Here is a 22387-nt window from a genome sequence, read left to right on the forward strand (position 1 = left end):
TGTTGCTCTGCTTCTTATGACCGCCAATTTGCGGTTTTTTCCACATTCCACAGCACTATGCACTGAACGCTTAATGTGTAAGAAATTGTCCACGCAACCTGCAACTGATGATGCCTTGCAGAAAATAAAGGCGAAACGCGTATGACACTAAAATTGTGTTTTATTCAGTTGCTGTCTGACGGTCCATAAGTAAAAATTATCAATATACCGTAATAATTAAATCTGTATGGAACTCTCAGTGCGCGAATCCTACTTGCATTTATCCAGATTTCTGAAAATATTTTCTCCATACCTGCTGCTCTGTTCACGTCCAGAGTGTATCGACATGTTTTTAAACTGTATGAAAAGTTGCTAGATATCGATATTTTTATTGTGATTGCAGTTAGTTTTACCTTTGTGCAGGAACAGCTTTGGGAACAAGAAGTAAACAAAGTGATGAAGTGTTTGTGTTTACATTATGTGGCTGTGTACCATGTAGTATGAACATTGGATTTACGGCTCCTGTAAGATGTCACAGTCAACTAGCTTTCAGAAAAAAGGGAAGCCGAAGGTGCCCCCAATCCAGGGAACTAAACCATCTATACACAACGCACAGTTGCTAATATCCACTGGTGTTCCCTCTTTGGACCATGTGTTAGGTAGGGTGATGCATATGTATCGTCTTACAGGGTGACACAATGTTGAAGCTATAATTTTGGATGATTTATGCGAATTCGTTAGAAGTAGTGTAATTGAATTTATTACTAATATTATTTAATTTTTTTCTCTCATACGTCTGACAGAGAGTGCTAAACGTGAAAACTACTGTATTGCCTGTGTTTGAGATTTATATAATTGAATGGTTAATCTGGTTCAAGGGTCGGAGGCAATCAAAGCCATATATCCGTCAGCAGGACCATGGCTAATAAAGCACTGCGTTACTTGGTCTTTCAGTGCTCAAAGCAGACTTACGTTGTTCCCATTGATTGAAATTAGAAACCATGCCATGAAACCGTACATCAATGATCGACGTAATTTGGGACGTAGATTTACAGTTGTCTCAATGACAGGCATAAAATATTATGGCTCAGAATTAGTCTTTCGTAAACCAGACGTCTGTTGGATAAGTAGTTTACTTTTATTCAGAAAGAGCGCGAATCACAAATATACCTTTGCGTGTCAGAGATTCGAAGGATACCATTTTGTGCAGCTCATATGAAATGACAAAAGTTACAGTGTTACAAATAATACTGTCAGCCAGCAGTAATGATTACTTTTGTGTTTATTTTTAAATAGGATACAGTATCACTTAGCAAGAGAAATTTTAGATTTTGTTGTAATCATAGCAAATAAACTGCCTGTTCTTGCAGTCTTTTTGCAAATCCATAAGAAGTCATCAATAGTGATATCATAAATGTTACAATATGATGAGCTTAGGAAAACCTTTGTGAAGTGTCCAGTCCTCTGTGTATTGTATGGCCTGTAAATAAATATTGATTGTGCTAGGTAAGGTAATAATATGTATTTAAGAAATTGGCCTTAAATTTCATATTCAGTTATCTGCCAGGCCGTCAACATTTGCCCTTTCTTACGACTCAGGCAAATGCTGGGGTTGTACCTTTGAGGTTTCAGTTGAATCCTTCTCTTTCAGTGTCAGGTGAAGTAATTCTTTAGGGTGATAGGGGAGGGAGTGCTAGAGATGAAAAGTAAGAGTGTGATAGTGGCCTTCCAATCTCCTACAGTCTTGGCTGTAATGTGGACTTAGGTCTAAGTTAGGTTGGAAAGTGACATTTTCATTGAGAGTTGATGAAGTCAGTGGATATAGAGGTGAAATAAAAGTTGTGGTAACAGATTGCTACATCTTGTAGCATGATATGTATGTTCATGTCATATTTATAGCCCTTTTTGTTATAGTAACTAAAACGGTGAAGTACATTTAGAAAACCTGTATTTGATAATGACAAGTCTCCAGTGAGTTTGTTAATGCATGTTATGTACATACATAGTAGTATGTAAATAACAAAAAATGCATAATGGCTGGAGAGGGGAATAAAAAGTGGTAAATGTATACCTCTTGTAAAGATGATGATGCATTAGATTTGATTATCTTGAATAGCTGTACTGTTTTTAGTGAGTAAAGAGTATAACTCTGGTTGCATTAATGTTAATTAGTAAATTTAATGTTGCATTCTAAGAAGACATTTTTTTCATTTATAGGTGGAGGTATACCTGTTGGCACAGTGATGTTGGTTGGTAAGTGCTTTAATATTGTCAGGATCGTATGTTGTCCATCACTCATAGTGCTTAAATTGTATTTCTTTAGTTCTTGAGTTATTGAGGAGATTGTAAGCTACATCCCATCTTTTCTAATAACTTGATGAAAAGTTTTCCTTTGCTCAGTTCAGTTTTATTTTTCATGACTCTTTCAGAAGAGGACAAATATGGGACATTTTCAAAATTCATTATGAAGTACTTCTTAGCTGAAGGAGTTGTGTGTGGCCACTCTGTTGTTGCAGCTTCACAAGACGTTGATCCAGAAGCAGTGGTTAGTATTGATTACAACAGTACATAATTTTTCTACTGTCATTTTCCATATAATTATCTACCTCATGTTGTGCAATAAAACTTGGCCATTTTCTATGCGTACAATAACCAGATGACTACCTGGTACAGAATGTTTTCTTCTAACAACAATTTTATCTACTAAACAATACAATATGCCACAGCATTATAGAAATACTGCATAACCACTGTTGAGTCTAGTGTGCTCCCTGCCCTGCAAGGAAGAGATGGGCTTGTTCCTACCCCCCACCCCCCTCCTGTTCACTCTGCAACAACTTTATACATATTCTCCCAGCATCTGCAAAAGGACCAAGTTACATTGTTCATATAGTATAGAAATTGGTTTTTTATTACTTCAAGCTCAGAAAAGGAAAGGCCTGTTATTCACCAGTTATTCTGTCTTTGTGTACGAGGCATTCAAATTAAAGTAAAATAACTGAAAGAATTATTAAGCTTTTGGAAGGGAGGTGCCCCTACTGCATTTAACTGTGAGAATTATCACACGCTGCATGGGATTAGCTGAGTGGTCTAGGGTGCTCAGTCATGGACTGTGCGCCTAGTCCTGGCGGAGGTTTGAGTCCTCCCTCGGGCATGGGTGTGTGTATTTGTCCATAGGATAATTTAGGTTAAGTAGTGTGTAAGCTTAGGGACTGATGACCTTAGCAGTTAAGTCCCATAAGATTTTACAGACACAGTTATCACACATTCATAGTTACAGCTTTATTATTTACTCTGTGCATATGGAATAGGGAGATGAATGGGAGAAAAAAAAAAGAATGGGAAACTGTACATTAATTTACCCATTTTACTGGTTGCTGAGCTCTATGCCTATGGACCATATAATTTTGAGAAATTGTTTCTCGAAATACTGTAATTGGATTTGATTATTGTCTGTATTTGTCACTTATGGTAGCTATGCAATTAATGTTTGCCACAAAAGAAATTCTCTTTGGGAAAGAATCTCTAAGTTTATTAATCATTGACAGGTCAGACGTACGGCAAACGATGGTACCCCTTAAGAAAATATCAGCAAGGGACAGGAAAGGACACAGGGAGTGCTCAATGTGTATGCCTGGGGGCCTCATTCAACTTGTTGAAGAATCTATTACAGCAGCCATTGAGGGAACAGTGTGCAACCAGCTGCAGCTTGTGACACATGTTGGAACAAATTATGCCTGTTGTCCTGCCTCCAAGGTCAAGCTTTGGTCATTCCACTGACTGGCAGAGAAGATGAGAAGACAGCCTTGTGCATTGAGTTTCAACGAGCTCACAATTTGCAGCATTATCCCCATAACCGATCATGGCCTTTGGTTTTGAGTAGAGTGGAAGGACTGAATCAGAGACTTTAAACATTTTGTGATAACCTGGGCTACGACTTCCTGGACTTTTGTAATAGGATTGAGAACTGTAGGTCCCTTTGAATGGGTCAGGTGTGCATTCCATGTCAGAGGCTGCTACTCAGATAGCTAAATCTGTGTGGGGTGCACACAAGTTTTTTTTTTTTTTTTTTTTTTTTATAGATTAGGCCACTCTCCATCCAATCTACAAAATGATAATGGCAGAAAACTCAGAAGTGTAAGAGTAAGATTGAAAGAAGTGCCTCTGACATGTGACCATATTAAAATTCTAATTGTTAACTGCTGAAGCATTTGCAACAAAATGCCAGATTCTGAAGTGCTTCTGAAAAGCAGTGAAACTCTCATAACACTAGATACTGAAAAATGGTTGAACAATAGTAACTGTAAACTTTTTGTGGCTTATGCAGTTATCTACACACACCAAAAAACGTTTTGCATCACCCCAGTTCGCAGAACCCCTGAAGATAGACTTTCACTGTGGATATTGTATCACAGAAACAGTCCCTTTGATTGTTCAGAGATGTCATTAAACCCGCCCAAAGGTGTAAACAACCATGCATGAGCAGCACCTATTAGACGGAGGGGGTCCAACAGCCTATCAGTTACAGTCATTCTGCCAGTAAGTAGGTACATGGCTCTTGTTGTCTGTAGTTCAACCATGCCTATGCGGTCAATAAAATGGTTTGATTGCGTCCGCATTGTTACTTTGCCCCAGGAAGGGCTCTCGACATGGGCATCTTGGAGTGAACCAAAGCATTGTTTGGATATGGAGATGATACAGAGAGAGACAGGAACTGTCGATGACATGCCTCGCTCAGGCCGCCCAAGGGCTACTGCTGCAGTGGATTATGGCTCGGAGGAACTCTGATGTCAATGCCACCAGGTTGAATAATGCTTTTCGTGCAGTTACAGGACATTGTGCTATGACTCAATCTGTGTGCAATAGGCTGCATGACGTGCAACTTCACTCCCGACTTCCTTACAGGTGGGCCCAACAACATGCCGAATGGGCCGCTCAGGATTGGCATCACATTCTTTTCACCGAAGAGTGTTGCATCCGCCTTCAACCAGACTCGGAGACCTGTTTGGATGCAACCCGGTCAGGCTGAACACCTTACATACGCTGTCCAGCGAGTGCAGCAAGGTGGAGGTTCCCTGCTGTTTTGGGATTGCATTATGTGGGGCCAATGTACACCGCTGGTGATCATGGAAGTCTCCATAACAGCTGTACAATACGTGAATGCCATCCTCCGACCGATAGTGCAAGCATATTGACGAGGCACTTGTCTTCATGGACGACAATTCACACTCCTATCGTGCACACCTCCTTCAGGTTAAAAACATCACTCCACTAGAGTGGCCAGCAGTTCTCCAGACACAAACCCTATTGAAGATGCCTGGCATAGATTGAAAAGGGCTGTTTATGGAAGACGTGACCCACCAGCCATTGAGGAGTGGCACAATCAGGACCAACAGTGGCTTGATGAACTTGTAGATAGTAGTCCACGAAGATTATGGCCATGGATCAGTGCAAGGTTACGTGCTGCTGGGTATTAGAGGTACCGATGTGTACAGCAGTCTGGACCGCCACCTCTGAAGGTCTCGCGGTATGGTGGTACAACATGCAATGTGTGGTTTTCATGAGCAATAGAAAGGGTGGAGATGATGTTTATGTTGATCTTTCTTCCAATTTTCTGTGCAGGTTCCGGAACCGAGGTGATGCAAAAATTTTTTTGATATGTGTGTAATGGGAGAAGCTGCATAAATATTCATTCAGAGCTTGATAAAGTTTCAAAGTGTACAAAAATGGGCAACTTGTTTTATATGTTCAGAAATGTAAAACTGTGCAGTTCACAGAATGAAAGAAACATAGTATCCTTTGACTATGATATCAATAAGTCACCATTGGAAATGGCCAAGTCAGAGAAATACTTGGGTGTAACACTTTGTAGGAATATGACATATAGTGATCACATAGGCTCAGTCATGGGTAAAGTAGATGGTCGGTTTCAGTTTGTTGGTAGAATACTGGGGAAGTGTAATCAGTCTACAAAGGAGATTCCTTACAAATCACTCATGTGATTGGTTTTAGAACATAACTCAAGTGTATGGGACTCATACCAATAAGCCTAACGGGGGATATTGGACATACACAGAAAAGGGCAGCACAAATGTTCACAATGATATTGAAGAAACGGAACTGGTATACCCCTGAAAATAGACATAAAACTGAAGAAACTGAACTGGTATAGTCTTGAAAACAGACATAAACTATCCCAAGAAATGACTCTAGGAATACACTACAACCCCTACATATCAATCATATAGGGGCCACGAGGATAGGACAGAATAATTACAGCACACACAGAGGCATATGTGAGTGTAACGGGAAGACGCCCTATTAAGTGGTACAATGAGACGTGCTCTCTGGCATGCACTTCATGGTGGTTTGCAGAGTATATATGTAGATGTAGATTTGAAATCAAACATCCAAAAAATACTGTTTAGTGTGTCTAATACTTTACAAGGTACATGCAGCATAAAGCTTATAAATTATGACTTAATACTGTAAATATAAAGTTCTCAGAATTTTCACAAGAAATCCAATAGCTGAAAGTATTGTAGCCTATTACATAAATGGGTTAGCAGTCCACACATATTCATTGTTGGTGACAGCAGTACAGGAATCTTTCTTACGGATAAACCATGTGAATACAATAAAATGAGAGTCCTCGATGGAATAAAAGCCATCCCACAAACTATTCTGAATTTAATTAGAAGATCCACTATCAATCCACCTCTTTTCTTTGCCAAACAAACTGCTACCTGTAATGTTTTTGTTTTGTGTTATTTCTTGCTGACATAGAGACTCTTGTAGAGCATTACTATTTCATTTGGACTTTTATGTCATGAAAAAAGTCAGAATTTTGCTACAGTAATTATCCCTAATTCATGTGAAGTTATTTAGGATCCCATGAAAAAAAAAATGAATTTAAATGATAATACCTGGATTCAGATTGCACAATCTCATGTGTCATTGTAATTCTGAACCTTTCAATTCTATTCTCGCTTCATATTACAAACAGTTTGAATTAAGTGAGAAATCGTATTTTCTAACAACTTTGACTAATATAATGCTAAGATTTCATTGTGAAGCTGAACCAGTGACCTTTCGAAACAGCAGGTATCAGTGAAATTAACCAATGGGAAGGAAGTTGGCTTTGCATCATTTCAATGTCAGTAATGTTAGAGACACAGCATTTTTGTATTGGGCAAAGATAAGTTATAACCTGGTTTAAGGGAGTAACCTGATATTTGCCTCAATTGTGTTTGGTGAAACCACAAACTATCTAAATAAGGAAGACTGAATGGGTACATATCAGAGAAATGAATGATTCAATATTCGGTCAAGTATTCATTGTGTAAAATGCAGGCCCACTGCAAATGGTAAGTTGTGGGACATTCTCATTTTGTTCAGAAGTGTTATGATTACTCCAGTACTGCTGGGTCATTCCATCTCAAATCAACTAACAGTCTGAACCTTATATCTCAGATTTGGATGAATTTTTTTTTTTCAGGTAATGTACCCACCAACACTAGTTCAAATTTGAAATTTCAAATTTTTCTGACCTTTGGTTTTTGAGTTTCAAGGGTTTAAAAATGCTGCAGCTCAAAAACTATACAATGTAGAGAGCTCAAACTTGCACCATTGTTTTCCTCTATAAATTCCCTTCAATTTGATATGTAACATGACTATGCTACCTAAATCTGAAAATTTTAAACTATTCCAAACAATTTTTGAAATTTCCAAAATACGTACGCTTGGATTTCTTTATAAAAATTGTATGTGTTGTCCAGTCTAACTGACTACATGCATGCAAAATTTCAAGATGGAATCTCAATGGTTTCTTGTATAAAATAATATTTTACTACTGCAATACACACTAGTGAGGTGACAAGCAGACTATTTCTAGGCTATGAATACTAAGGTATGCCTATGTAATTCTAACAGACTTAAATTATTATGTTATCCTTTTTATGCAACATTACCCTCTTATTGTTTGTTAATTCATTAAATGATATTTTAATGTGAGAATAAAATATATAAAAATATAATAACTTAAGAATCTTACGATTTTGTATGACATTCACTTTTTATTATAAAACAATGTGAGATTTTCATATAGGGCCAAGGCCCTAGTTTTGGCCACTACCTCACTTATGGCCACCTTGATGTAACGGGGAAGCTACACTGCATCCTTTCATCATATATTATAAATGGGAGGGAAAACTAAAACATCTACAGTATGTCTTTATAACAGATTGCCTGAAACAATGCAGTCGCTTTCTATGTATTCCAGAAAAACTGCTAGAAATCATAAAGCAAAACTTGCCTTTTGCACTTAAAACGATTACTTACTTTCTGATGGCAGCGCTGCACAATATAAAAATAAGAAAAACTTCCTTATTTTGTGTTTGCATGAAACTGATTTTGAAGTGGAGGCAGAGTGGGAGTTCTTTGCAACATCCCATGGCAAGAGCGCATGCGATGGCCTTGGCGGTACTGTTAAGCAGCTAGCTGCTAAAGCAAGCTTACAAAGGCCATATAACCAACAAATCTTAACACCCAAATCACTTTATGTATTTGCCATGGAAAACAAAAAGACATTGACTTTGAATATTGCACAACAGAGGACTATGAACTGACCAAAAGATACTTACTTCCTCGGTTTAGTGGCTCAAAAGTGATTGTGGGAACACAAAAGTTTCACTGGTTTTGTGACAGTAGCATATGATGACTCTTGGTGGCTAGGATGCATTGAAGTAAAATACAATGACATGTACTGAATAAATTTTTTACACCCAAAGCATCCAGCCCAGTCTTTTTACAATCCACAGCCAAGTGATATATTAGATGTACCAGGAAATACTCTTTTACAAACAGTGAATCCAACAACAGCTACGGAAAGAACCTACACTTTAAGTGCTAAAGAAATGAAGTTATCTTCTCTTGCTTTGGAAAAATATCAAAAAAGGTCATAAAGGAAGCACGTTTGAATTATGTTACACCTACCCTCACTAAACACTAAGTTATATAAATACCATGTGTATTAACTTTGTAAATACCAATTGGTATTAGAAATACAGTTCTATCCAAGCAGATATCAACAAGTTAATCTTTTTCCCAAGTGAAATTACTTATATGCCAATTTCTGACATGAGGAACGTGTTGTAAATTATTACAGATAACACTGAAAAACCAGGAAAAAGATAATATCTGCCAGATTAGATTAGATTAATACTTGTTCCATAGATCATGAATACGACACTTCGTAATGATGTGGAACGTGTCAGGTTAATGAAAGATGTCTGTACACGATATTACGTTACACAGAATATTGCATGACTCTAACTTAAACATTAGTGTCATGCAATATTTTGTGTAATGTAATATCGTGTACAGACATCTTTCATTAACGTGACACGTTCCACATCATTACGAAGTGTCGTATTCATGATCTAAGGAACAAGTATTAATCTAATCTGATCTGGCAGATATTATCTTTTTCTTGGTTTTTCAGTGTTAGTTTACAAGTAAGGATGAAGGTGAGTGGCTTTATTCAAAATTTTAACTTGTAGCATGTATATTACCAATTAAAATTTGTTCACTTCCTTATGATGCATAGTTAAAAGAATCATGAACATTAAATTAAAACAACACAATATCATTTAATGAATTAACAAACAATAAGAGGGTAATGTTGCATAAAAAGGCAAACATAATAATTTAAGTCTGTTAGAATTACATAGGCGTACCTTAGTATTCATAGCCTAGAAATAGTCTGCTTTTCATCTCACTAGTGTGTATTGCGGTAGTAAAATATTATTTTATGCAAGAACCCATTGAGATCCCATCTTGAAATTTTGCATGCATGTAGTCAGTTAGACTGGACAACATATACAATTTTTATAAAGAAATACAAGGGTACGTACTTTGGAAATTTCAAAAAAAGTTTTTTTGGAAAAGTTTAAATTTTCAAATTTAGGTGGCATAGTCATGTTACATATCAAACTGAAGGGAATTTTTAGAGGAGAACAATGGTGCAAGTTTGAGCTCTCTAAGTTGTATAGTTTTTGAGCTATAGCATTTTAAAACAATCATTGATTGATCAAAAACAGAGGTTTTTTATTTTTAAACCCTTGAAACTCAAAAACCAAGAATCAGAAAAATTGGTAATCTCTAATTTAAACTAGTGTTAGTGGGTACATTACCTGAAAAAAAAAATCATCCAAATCTGAGAGGTCGTGGTTCAAATCATGAAGTACAATTGGTTGATTTGACATGGAATGACCCTGCTTTCAGAAGACCCTATCATGCTGAAATATGATCTGAACACTTAGTGTAATCAGTGCCATCAGTAATGTGTGTCATACATCAGGCTTTGTGATATGCAGCATTGCTAACATATACCACCAATTTGCCCTTCCTCCTATTACAGTTTCAGTAAACCTTTTTCTCCAAATATCCTTGTTTGAACCCCCTTCTCTCTCCCTCTCTCGTAAATATTCTGTGTGTTCTTCCAGCTTTTTACATGCCTCAGCAATACCGTATATGTAACAGTTCCATTTTCTGTTTTTCATACACTTTTGTAGCCAATGTTTTGCTCTGTGCAGCCAGTGGAAGGAACTTAGATACTCACCGTGTAGTTGAAGTGCATATGTGTGTGTTGTCATTAATCTTTTAGCTCTGAATTGCCTGAAAGCATAGCTATGAGTTGTTTACATACCTCTTTTTTTCTTTATTGCTTGATTTTTCATTTTTATACATCTTTGCCCCCTTCCCCAGTTGAGAAAAGTGGCAAATAGTTTAAACAATAGATTGTACATGGTGGGAACCAGCTCAGTTGTTCTGTCCTCATTGGTATACCTTTTGTTTGATTCTGTCAATGATGCAGATGCACATTGTTGTGGGTTTGCAACAATGTCACAGATTTTTTTCTTCTACTAACTACACAATAAATGATATCATTCCTTATCTCAGGATAAACAAAGCTTTTAAAAGTGATTAGTCAGAAATATTGAAGATCTCTGTTGTATTTTGGCTCTTAAACTCTATATTTATCCTCAAGTATTTCGTATAAACTATGATGCTAAGGTTTGATTTCTGCAGTTTCTGTTCATGTTTGATTACCCTACCAAGTAATTTTGTTTTGGATTTAAAAATTTGCTACAGAAAGTTAAATATAAAATACTAAAGATGTAACTGTTAGACTCTGTAAAAAGCATTCTTGCTGACTGATTCAGGTACACATCTCCTTTGTGTTTTGAACTTTTCCTCTGAGTTTGTTTGTTTTTCAGGTAGCCGAATTACCAGCAACAGTACAGGAAGATGACAGCGAACCTCCAAATTGTTCCACTGCAGATGAGAAAATGAAAATTGCATGGCGTTATCAGAACATAAAACCGGGTGTACCATCACAGTCAAGAACAAGTTTTGGTCACTATTACGACTTGACCCGAACAATGGATTTGGAAACAATTAAAATGGCTAATATTTTTTATTGGCATGGGAGTCAATGTCCGCCTACAGAATCCAGTGGTGAGTTTTTCACAGTGGAATAAAATTTTTCAGTTTTATTTGTAGCTAGAACAGAGAAAAGGTAACTTTTCTTGTATGCTTGTTGGATGATTGGTACAGTAATTTTATTGTATTATGGCTGAACTTAGTTAACAGATTGGAACACAGATGCACTCTTATCAAATGCGGTTAGTATTAAGGTAAACAAACTATTTCAATCTCTAAAATGTTAATGGAAAGTTGTGGAATGAGTATACACTATGATATGCAAAAACACAGTTCAGCTCATTGATAAAGTTCTGAGGGGTTCAACATCACTTGCAAACACACGTGCATGCGTGAACATGTGTTTTCCTGTTATGTTAGTTTAGAATTGAGTTAAGTCTGTGATAATTTAATCGTGGAAGTGCTTGCATGTCTGTGTACTGGATTTACAACATTTTGATATGTTTCACGTGTGAATTACTGTACATGTGATCCATAAAACAAGCAGGAAAGTAAAATACTACAAGTACAGATGTTATCCATTACTCTGCATGTGTCACTTTTCACATTTCTTTCAGTGATTCATTCAAACTGTTCTCATCTTTTATTAATACTGTACTTTCAGATTTTTATCAAACATCAGAATTCATTTTGCTTATTTGTATCACTGAATGAATTTTTTATTTTATATTATTTGATGATCATCCTATACTTTCCTTTTAGCTTGATGTATTGTGTTTTGGAATATGAAACTCCTGATCTACAGGTCACTTTGCTGAAGCTGGCTATGGGCAACTGCTTGAATTCATCCGTGGCCATGTTGAAGGAGGAGGGTTTTCTGTACATGTAAATCCTGAACATCGAAATATTTTAAGGGTGGGTGTGACTAGCATAGGTTCTCCGCTGTGGGGGCCTGTGGAAGATATCAAAGACTTGTGCCACTTTCTGTATTGCCTTCGTTCACTTATCCGTTCTGCATTTGGTGTCTGCTTATTGACACTGCCGTGGCATCTGTTTGAGGTACGTTCTACTCACTGGATTTTAGAAAGAAAGTTAGAATATGTTAGAAGACTTTCTGTTTTAGTTTGTGGATGTAGTATCATAAGCAGCCTAACTAATATTTATTATAGTCATAGAATTGTCCTTTTACAACCAAATAAAATTATTTCAGCAGATCTGTTGAATATCTCCGCTATATGTGAAATGGAAAGCAGAAAGGAGCACTTTGTCCACAATATTGGTTTTTGAGCTGTTATAATTTTTACATCCAGCATTAAATTCTGAACAGTTTATAAAAGAAGTAGGTCTCTATCTCTATAATTGAGTGAGTTATAACAGGTTGAGTATTGGTGATAGAAAATAGGTGCTTTGAGGTAAAGCATTTTAAAGTTTCACTTTATTACCATTATTTAATTTGGCATATTTAAGACACAAATTCTGCATATATATTACCCTTAAAAAGTCCTTCGTGAAATGTTACAAACTTTTTCAAGTCAACATTACACATCAAGTGGTTAATGTCTTCACACCAATATCACATTGTAGTGCGCAAGAATTAAAAACCAAATAAACTGGCCCCAAAATGAGAAAAATTAGCATACCCTGCACAGCCTCCCCCCCCCCCCCCTGCTCCCTTCTTCTTCTTCTTCTTCTTTTTTTTTTTTCCTCCCCCCTCAAAAGATTGCTAATTTTACACTTTGCTAAGGTATCTTCTAAGTGAGATTTCAATTTTGAACCCATTAATGGGCCTGAAATTTTGAATTCAAACAGCCCTCAAAAATAGATGATTGAGATCCAATATTTTATAGTGGCCAAAAAATTTGATTTTGTGCTTCTAAAATAAGTGTATCCAAAGGAATACAAGATTGTTCATAAACAGCTGTTTCAACTCTTCTTCTTTGTTTCTGGAATATTTGGCTATTAAGGGGGTTCTTCAGGATCGTCGTTATCACTGACTTGAGGTTCTGGTTCATGTTCTAGTCCTACTTGAAGACACAGAACGTCTTTTCGTTCCTTTTCGCAGTTGGTCCTCATATTTGGAAATTGTAGTCTGTTTGTTGTTTTGTCATCCATGCTGAATCTGTTTTCTGTGGGAAAGATGTGGTGCGCATATTTATTTCCATCAATGTCTCATTTTGCAACGTACACCAACTTTGCAGTTAACGTTGAGCTCAAGGTGGGTATTGTTAGTTATGTGGTACTTTATTAGCAGTACTATTCTTCAATACATTTATTCAGTCATATGTACTGACAGAAACTTCATCTTTTTCATTTATAGAGTTAACATGTGTTTACTGTTTTATCCATCTTCAACGACCGTAGTTTTATACATTGAAATAATCAGCAACCAGTTGCATGGAAGAAAAAATAAATAAATAAATATAAAATAGAAAGAAACTTCCATATGGGAAAAATATATTAAAAACAAAGATTTCAAGACTTACCAAGCGGGAAAGCGCCGGCAGACAGGCACAATGAACAAAACACACACAGAATTACTAGCTTTCGCAACCGATGGTTGCTTCTTCAGGAAGGAGAGGGAAAGACGAAAGGAAGTGGGTTTTAAGAGAGAGGGTAAGGAGTCAAGGAGTCATTCCAATCCCGGGAGCAGAAAGACTTCCCTTGGGGGGGAAAAAAGGACAGGTGTACACTCGTACACACACACACACACACACACACACACATATATCCATCCGCACATACACAAACACAAGCAGACATATTTAAAGGCCAAATAAATAAATTATTTCGTTAACTGGTTTCAGGCACATAGTGCCCTTCTTCAGGTAGGCTTTTATTGCTGCAGTAACGCCAGATGTCAACTGGCAATTTAGGGCTGCCAACTGTAAATTGGTAACATCTGTAGCAATTTATAGCTCTCATAGAAAAAAGAGATGTCTTGTCTTATTCTGCATTATTGTATTCACAAAATTCTCCTCTGTCATACAAAGCTTATGAGCTCCTTAAAATGTGTATAAAATTTAGGAGGTACTATGCATCTTGAGCGAGATAATCACCATAAGGTGTTTAGCATACAGGCAGGATCCTGACACAGCTGCTGTCCACAACTGATCCTGTTCCATGCTAACTGCTTAGCAGTCCACTTCATCGAGCATTTTCATTCTTTTTCTTCCTATTTCCTTCTGTCCTTCAACTCTTATGTTTGATAGCTGTTCGATTTCCTTTTTCTTGTGAGTATGTGTCCCACTCAGCTTGATTTTCATTTCTTAAGGGTTTAAGAGGATTCTGTGTTCCTTTACCCTTTCTGTTTCTTCACTGTTCTCCACCCATTTTTATTTCTCCATTCTCCTCCAAATAAACATGTCAAATGCTACAATTTTTTACTCTTTCTCTCTTCTTCAATTTCGAGCTTTCATAGTCATAGCAAAAAACACTCCACATGAAGTGTTTACTATTCTTTTCCGTAACTCCAACCACATTTTTCTGCATAATAAGTGTTCCTCTTTCTGGAAACCTTGCTTTGCCATTAAAATTGATTTCTTATATCATTTTTCAGGGTGTATACGGCCCGGGAGATCCGGGAAAAACCCGGGAATGTTTTCATCCGGGACAGATCCAGGAAAAACTCGGGAATTTTTTAGAATTCCGGGATTTTTCACTCTTTTAGATTTCAGTTACATTTTTGTAGGTTTGACGTGTAAGATCTGGTACGCTGACAAAGAACTTTAGCCCACTGCTGCTGAATAATACTGCAGCAATGAAACATTAATCAGAGAATAACACCAAAATAAAAGTTTAGTTGCGTAGAAAATGAGTAATTTACACAATGCACAGAGTAGTTTGCCGACACCGAAAAGTGTCAAAAGGCTTTAGGTCAAAGATTATGAAGTACGTCCGTAACAACTAATGTGCATTCGATGTGCTTGCGTCGCAATTGTTTACATTTCTAACAGATCACTGGAAAATGTTACGAATAGTGACTTGAGAAGCGTTACTTTCAAAGTAAATTTCCACGCAAGATGATGTGTATTACGTGTGAGAATGTGCAGTGAATTTCTTAAATCACAGGGCTTTATAACTCTCATTCAAAATGTACCAGTAACACTTGATCAGCCATTTGAAAAATTTCGGGCCCAGAAGATAAGTCATTTATGCCACTATTTAAAATTTTACCGCACATTTGTATTTGATATGACTTAACGTGTAACACACATTAAAAAAAGACCGAGCTTCAAGTTAGTTTTCATATTTAATGTTATTCTTTCATAGATAAAAAATTATGCAATCGATGCCAAAAAGTATAACTGACCTTCAAAAAAAAGTGAATAACGTGTTACTGAGCAATGTCACAAGTCTCTTCATGCCAGAGCACTTCGACTTTTCTGTAGTATAGAAAAGACGAAGTGTTCAGGCATGCAGAGCAATACCAGTTCGCTTCTTTTCTACTGTTTTGCCGGTGAATTGGATCTTCGTCTCCGAACACCTCTAACGTTCACTACTACTTCTTTCTAACTTATCCTATAAATGGACAACAGAAGGCAGCACCAGTCACGCGACAGGTAGCGCGACTTCTGTATCTTGCTCTCGTACGAAATTAGTCAAGTTTTAGAGCAAAAACCTGTGACAAGTGCAGCTACTATATTCCCGCTCTAAAATTTGCTGTCAGTAAGGACAAGTATGTCTTTTACCTCTTCCATACCTCATTTTTTCAGATTTTATTATTTTTTATTTAAATACAAAAGCTTGCGGTTTAATCGTTGTTAAAGACCTTTAATTACTGTCTTTCGTTGTAGAATGATAAGAGATTTTTCCGTAAAATATTTTTTTGCATTTTTACAGTCCTTTCTTTTCGGTTTTTCGTGTTGCTAAATTTTAATACTTAATTTCTTAAATTAGGTTTATTTTTCAAATATTTTTTAATCACGATAGTTATTGTTTGAAATGTATATTTAAACATCTGTGGGAGTTAGCAGTTTAAAATAAATAACGCTATCATATTCATTTGTTTTAAAAAGCATTTTATTAAAGACACATTTTAATTACTATTAGACAATGCAACAAATAAAACAAATAATTTAGAAGGAAGTACCATGTTTAATAACAAATACTGTAATTTAGGAATTGATCTCGGAGAATAACTCACTTGGAGCTGTGTGCGAGAGCATTGATTCGTTCTGTAATAGATTCTCCCTCTATCTGAGCGTTTTGAATGGTCCCCTCAAGTTTTGCCTTGTTCTCTTTAAGCTGTCTTATTTCTGCGTCAACAATCTTCCTTTTAGTCAGATGATCCTTTTTCCTGGATGACTCGTCATTTCGATTTTTGAGGTCTTCAGCATATCGATCTCGTGAGTTTCTTGCAGACTGCATAAGGGACTCTGTTATAGGCATTCCTTGAACTCCACTTGTGTCTTGACGGCGTCGTACACCAGTGTTCTGCTCACTACAGATTGTTCCCTCATATTCTCGAAGAGGCACCTTTTGTTCACCAAGAATCCTCGCTCCGCAGCTGCTTGACCGTGCAACAAAGTGAGCGCGATTTCCATTGCCTTCTGCAGCTCGTGGCACGTTGCATTCTGGTTCTTGAGACATTTCATCCAGAACTCATCCAGCCGTTGCTCCATTTTGTTGAATGTTTCCAATTTTGTTTTGCAATTCTTCTTTACAACAGAAGCGTATTGCGTTTCTGCTTTATCGGCACATACACCGTTCATCCCATTGCTCTCCACCAAAATCTGTATAAAGGAATGAAATCTTTTGGGACCAGCCTCCCTGCACGCTATTGTGGGATCAAAACAGCTTACAGCTTTTGTCAACCTAAAGTGTAAGGGAGATTTCTCCATCAATTTTGACACAAGCTTGATCATTCCGCTTCTGCATTCTCTCCGGAACTTAGCGATTTCAAGGGCTGTGAGAGACCTGCACTTTCTGAAGTCATTCACGACGGTGAACCCAATCTCTACGTGGTTCACACCCAAAAGATTGGATTCTTTGTCCAAATTAACTGACGGCGAGATCTTCGTCGGCTGGACAAATCGTGTCATCGTTGTCTCCATTATCTCTGTCAAAGCAGAGTGGAGGAATGGTGCTAGTGGCCAATCGGATTGGAAATCCTTTAGGAAAGGTGTCAAGTCTCCAGCAAGAGTCTTGAAAAAGGCAATTTTCGTACCAAGTAGCTTGTCCTTGAGGTGATCCTCCACTACTATGTAGCTTGCACTTTTTTTTTTTTCCTTCCAGTTTTCCAACAAATATTCGCAGAAACAGAAGCATTACTAGAGCTCGCTCAGCAAGTTACAAATTCTCCAGCCATCGGATCGCGCAAAACATTAAGGGAAATAGTTCCGATTCCGTTGTCGAAATATACAGAGTTCTTCTGGCAGGGACATCCTTAAAAAGATTGTACAAGGCACGTGAAAACTGAATTATCATCCACTGTGTTTCTTGAATTGCGGACTTGAAGGCGCCGTGAACAACGTGAAGCCCACACGTTCCAATTTCCAGTAAAACGGTGTCTACTCCTTCAATTTCTTTCAAAAAATTTTTAAGTTCCCTTAAGAACGTTAGGGCCATCCATCGATACTTGTAAAAGTTTTTTCATTGCTTCGCCGGAAATTTTTTTCTTGAAGGACTCGAGTAGCTTAGCTGCCATCGAACTGCCTAGAAAAGCCAATGCGTAGTAACAGGTGCACACTAAATTTTTTTTAATGTCCCAATAACGCACTAAAATGTCCATCTGGATTCTTTTGCATACCTTGTTTAAGGATTCGTCAAAACAAACAAGAATCCTTGATGCGTTTACGAGGTCAGATTTAATTTCAGACCCAAAGAAGGGAGCTAGTCCATATTGCACGATATAATCGATTTTGTCCTTTTGTAAACGCATGCTCTTGGCCACTTCACTGTCGGGGAGAAAAGCAACACGTCGTTCGCAGAACTACGCAGTGACTTGTGTGAAACGATGCACTCCAAACACCACAGTATTTACGCCTTTGTTACTTCGTCCTTTATTGTCATCCGATCAATTCCTCTCAGTTTATCGACAGGTTTTGACATTGCAGTGACATCCTTCTGCAGAGACGCAACAATTCCAGCGGCCAGCGCCACTGTTGTTGACTCAGCTGAATCCGCAGATGTGGTAGTGGAAGTAAAATCTGTCTGCTGGGTTGAAGTGGTCGTCGCCAGTCGGGTGTAGACATACAAACTTGCTGTGCTGCTCATGGCAGCTGCTTTCGCGACGTGCTTCTTGGATTTTGCCATGTGACTTGTAAGAGCCGATATTCCCATAGTACGGATGTTAATGAGGGTCCCTGGACATAATCCACATTTAGCACTATAAAGGTCTGTAGGTACTTTCACCAACCAGTCCTCGAATGCTGGATCTGAAAGCCAGCTATTTTGAAACCCAATCGACATGGCGCAGTCGCAGTGGTTGTTGGTGGGCAACCTTTATTGGAGAAAGAAGAACAATGGGTGTAAATAAGGCTGCACCTCGTTATTAAGCATAATGAAATATGACACAATGAGTGTTACCTACCTTGTCAGTTTATAAAATTTTGGCCCGCAAGTGCCTTGGACTGAATTCAACAGGTGAGCCAAGCACACTGATTACTGACAGACTATGTGATTTGAAAATCTAACGAGGCACGTTTGACAACAGTGCCTCTACCAAGCAACAATCGGCGTTAATTACGATATTATTAGTAGCACTGCGTATGTTGACCCTTTAAGAAACTATGAATGACAAGACATATCAACAAGTCTTACTCCAGTAACCTGTTGCAAGTTTCTAGCTAATTTTACATGTACAGTACAGCACCTCAATTATAAAGATATTAAGGTCACCGCGCTCATCGACCAAAGTTCTGAAGGCTTCGCCACCTTTTCGTTCTAGCTCAGTCCTTACCATGAGGCTCCTCCTCCTCCTCCTCCTCCTCTTCCTCTCCTCTCCTCTCCTCTCCTCTCCTCTCCTCTCCTCTCCTCTCTCTCTCTCTCTCTCTCTCTCTCTCTCTCTCTCTCTCTCTCTCTCTTTCTCTTTCTATCAGCTGCTATTGGTTGCTTACTCTCGTATCCCATCCACGATTACTAAGTTATGAAGTCTGCCGGTTATGAATGACTTGGCCTCCCAGTTACTTTACAGCTGAGGCGCTCTACTGTGTGTAAAATTTCCGAAGTGCTTTAGGACTTGGTAGACCTTCTGTTGTACATATACCGATTTTAATTTAAAGTCTAGATTTTGTAGCAGCGTACATGTTGATTTACTTGTAGGGGAATGGTTTACCCACTTAATTTTAAAATATGGTTTTACTTGACATCCAGTACATTGATAATATCGCTTTTCATGTATCCCTCCGTACCTAGAAACGTAATAAACCCTGTTCAGCTGTTATTGTTTTCTTCACGTTATGTTTTCTTGCTGTTCTTTGACATACTTGCAAGCCCCCTCTACTTATTTTTCTGCTAATCAAGTCCGCAGTAAAGGAAACACTCTGGATGATAATTCAGTTTGTACATGCCATGTAAAACGTATTTAAGGATTTCCATTCCAGACTAGCTCTGTATATTTGGACTGAATCGGAACGTTTGCCCTTGAAGATTTACGTGATCCGATGGCTGGAGAACTTTGATGTTGCGGAGTGCGCTCTAGTAACTGCTTCTGTATTTGCTGATGTTTGTTGCAAAGATAGAGCACAAAAAACCCGAAACGTGCTAGCTACACGGTAGTCTATGATCATCTGAAGAACATGCTACTCGGCTCAATAAACTCGTATTTCAAGACTCTTTCTCCAGACTTTTCTTCTTTAATTATTGACCAACGTACGTAATGTTTTCTTTACCACTTATTTGCCAGATAGTGTTTTCCTGTAATACTGTCTCGACGTTTTTTCTCTCTTTACATATACCAAGTTATAGTTTTTAGCATTGAATGTATAAACAGCAATTGTTTTATTTGTATATAATCATGGTAACAGCGGCTGTATTATTACGGCGTTTCTCGGTATTGGGATTTTGAACAGGCATGTAACGATGTTAGCTGTTGAAAGCGATGGCTCGTCTTTCGTGTGATAGATTGCTGGCTTGGTCATCTCACCTCGCCTCCTCAGCTCGCAGCGATGTCTCTTCCCACTTCATCCAGTCACTGGTTCGCTTTGCATTGACCAGCTGACGCCATGGTGACTCCTATTCTGTCCCATCCTTCATTGCCACTCCAATCCCAGTCAGGCAGAACGCAGAATGCTCTCAAAGATCCCTAGACCTTGTTGTGAGTGCTCGCAGCCATACGTCAGCCGGTGTTTAAATGTTGTACAGTATATTCAGAGTTTCGAATAAAAACAATGTAAAAGTTGATGCACCACTCGTCGAGAAAACATGACACCGACTACAACTAAGTATAAACCTAACTTTTTAATGGTTCTCCTAAATCGGTACAGCTATGATCACGAAATAAAAACTAAATAGTGTTATTGGAAAACGGCTTATGGAAAGTTTAGGGGTTCTATACTTCCGAGCACTTTAGGAAACGAAATCCAGCAAAAAACAACGCATTTTGGAAAGATCTTTGATTCGCATCGGCATTTGGACTGCATGTTTGAGTAATACGGAAGTATATGTATGAAATACATCAAATACAGCAGTTTAGTTTCCGAAGCATTCTTAGGTTCCTGCCTAACCACGCCCTTCGAGAAACAGCAGCAAAACATTGTTAATGCCCAATATTATATGTGAAAGTTCAGCTTTTCGTGAAGATATAGTGTACTTACATTACTTTAACCCATTAACCTTTCGTCTTTGTATGGTCGTGCTACTTAACAATGATGTTGGTAGTGGTTGAGTACATAACATGTATTATGCACTGATCGAGCCCCCGAGAAAGACAGGTCGCGGCGCGTACGTCACGAAGAACGGCCTCAGCTCGCTCGTTCCCGTAACTCAGTGAGCAAAATGCGTATTTAAATCTGTTAACTCGCAACCGGGTGCGTGCATACTAATGAGAATTTCATCTTGTACTGGAATCCGTCATTAGCAAGTCTTACTGATTACTGTTCGTACAGTAAAATTTAAAATCAATTCTCGATAGAAATGGTATAACCGCTCGTTTACAGCATTTAGTCTCTTCTTCGTAACAGTTCTCCTTTCATAGAAGATGTGGTGCCTTACACAACTGATAGTCATTTTGGTATGATTTTAATTGCCAAATTAGAGTCTGTTAGTAGGTTTACGGACTTCCTATCATTGTAGGACTAATAATAGTGGATTCCAATAGTCGATGCAATTCTCGTTCGTACATACACATTTAGTTATGTTAACCGGTGTAGAAACAAACTTTGCTGAGTTAAGCGATTTCGGCCCACGTTCGTAACGTACGCGCCGTGGCCTGTCTTTCTCGCAGGCCTCGTGCTCTGAATAACTGCCATCATTCGCTAGCGATCTCTATTTTAAGGCTTCGGAAGCTACCATGCTGTAACTTATGGAATTTGTGTATATACTTTCCTAATACGAAAATAAAATCTGTCTATATTGTCTCGCACCAAACATCTTTCCAAAAGCATTGTTTTTCCTGTTTCCTTAAGTGCTGGGACATCCTCAGCCGGTATAAGACCTTCACTATTCAAAGGACTGGTAGGTTTTACAGCCCGAGGGAAAGTATACTGTTGCTTAACACGGATGTATTTTCACCCACTTTATATGTAATTTCATCTGGGAGAAATTGTGTTTTTAACCGGGAAATCCAGGAAAAATCCAGGAATTTTTTTTTCTTGTCCACGTAGACACCCTGTTTTTTCAACACATTGTTGAATTTATCAAAGCTAATGTATCATAGCTTTTCAAGTTAAATTACTGCTTGCTGAGTGAAATACCTATATCGCCAACTTTATAGTTTATTATTTCATTATTCTTTATCCGCATTTTTTCCTGTCTGCCTTTGCTTTGTGTGTCCCTTACTGGAGTTTGAGTCTTTCTCAACTGT

The 22387-nt window shown here is 37.9% G+C and overlaps 1 protein-coding gene across 2 annotated transcripts in view; it reads left to right on the top strand.

The window, feature by feature from the left end:
* The first annotated feature begins 396 nt into the window (after nt 1–396).
* Nucleotides 397–22387, top strand: part of LOC126284665 (elongator complex protein 4-like) — a 50893-nt gene continuing 28902 nt past the window's right edge. For both annotated transcript variants that reach the window (XR_007551521.1, XM_049983768.1), the window contains exons 1-5: nt 397–638; nt 2197–2232; nt 2409–2524; nt 11259–11499; nt 12230–12483. Coding sequence is in view for 1 of the 2 variants with exons in the window: in XM_049983768.1 (XP_049839725.1) it covers nt 509–638; nt 2197–2232; nt 2409–2524; nt 11259–11499; nt 12230–12483 (777 nt within the window). In the remaining variant the exon portion in view is untranslated. The remainder of the gene's footprint in view (nt 639–2196; nt 2233–2408; nt 2525–11258; nt 11500–12229; nt 12484–22387) is intronic.

The sequence above is a fragment of the Schistocerca gregaria genome, chromosome 8 (assembly GCF_023897955.1).
Source record: "Schistocerca gregaria isolate iqSchGreg1 chromosome 8, iqSchGreg1.2, whole genome shotgun sequence".
Classification (NCBI taxonomy): Eukaryota; Metazoa; Arthropoda; class Insecta; order Orthoptera; family Acrididae; genus Schistocerca; species Schistocerca gregaria.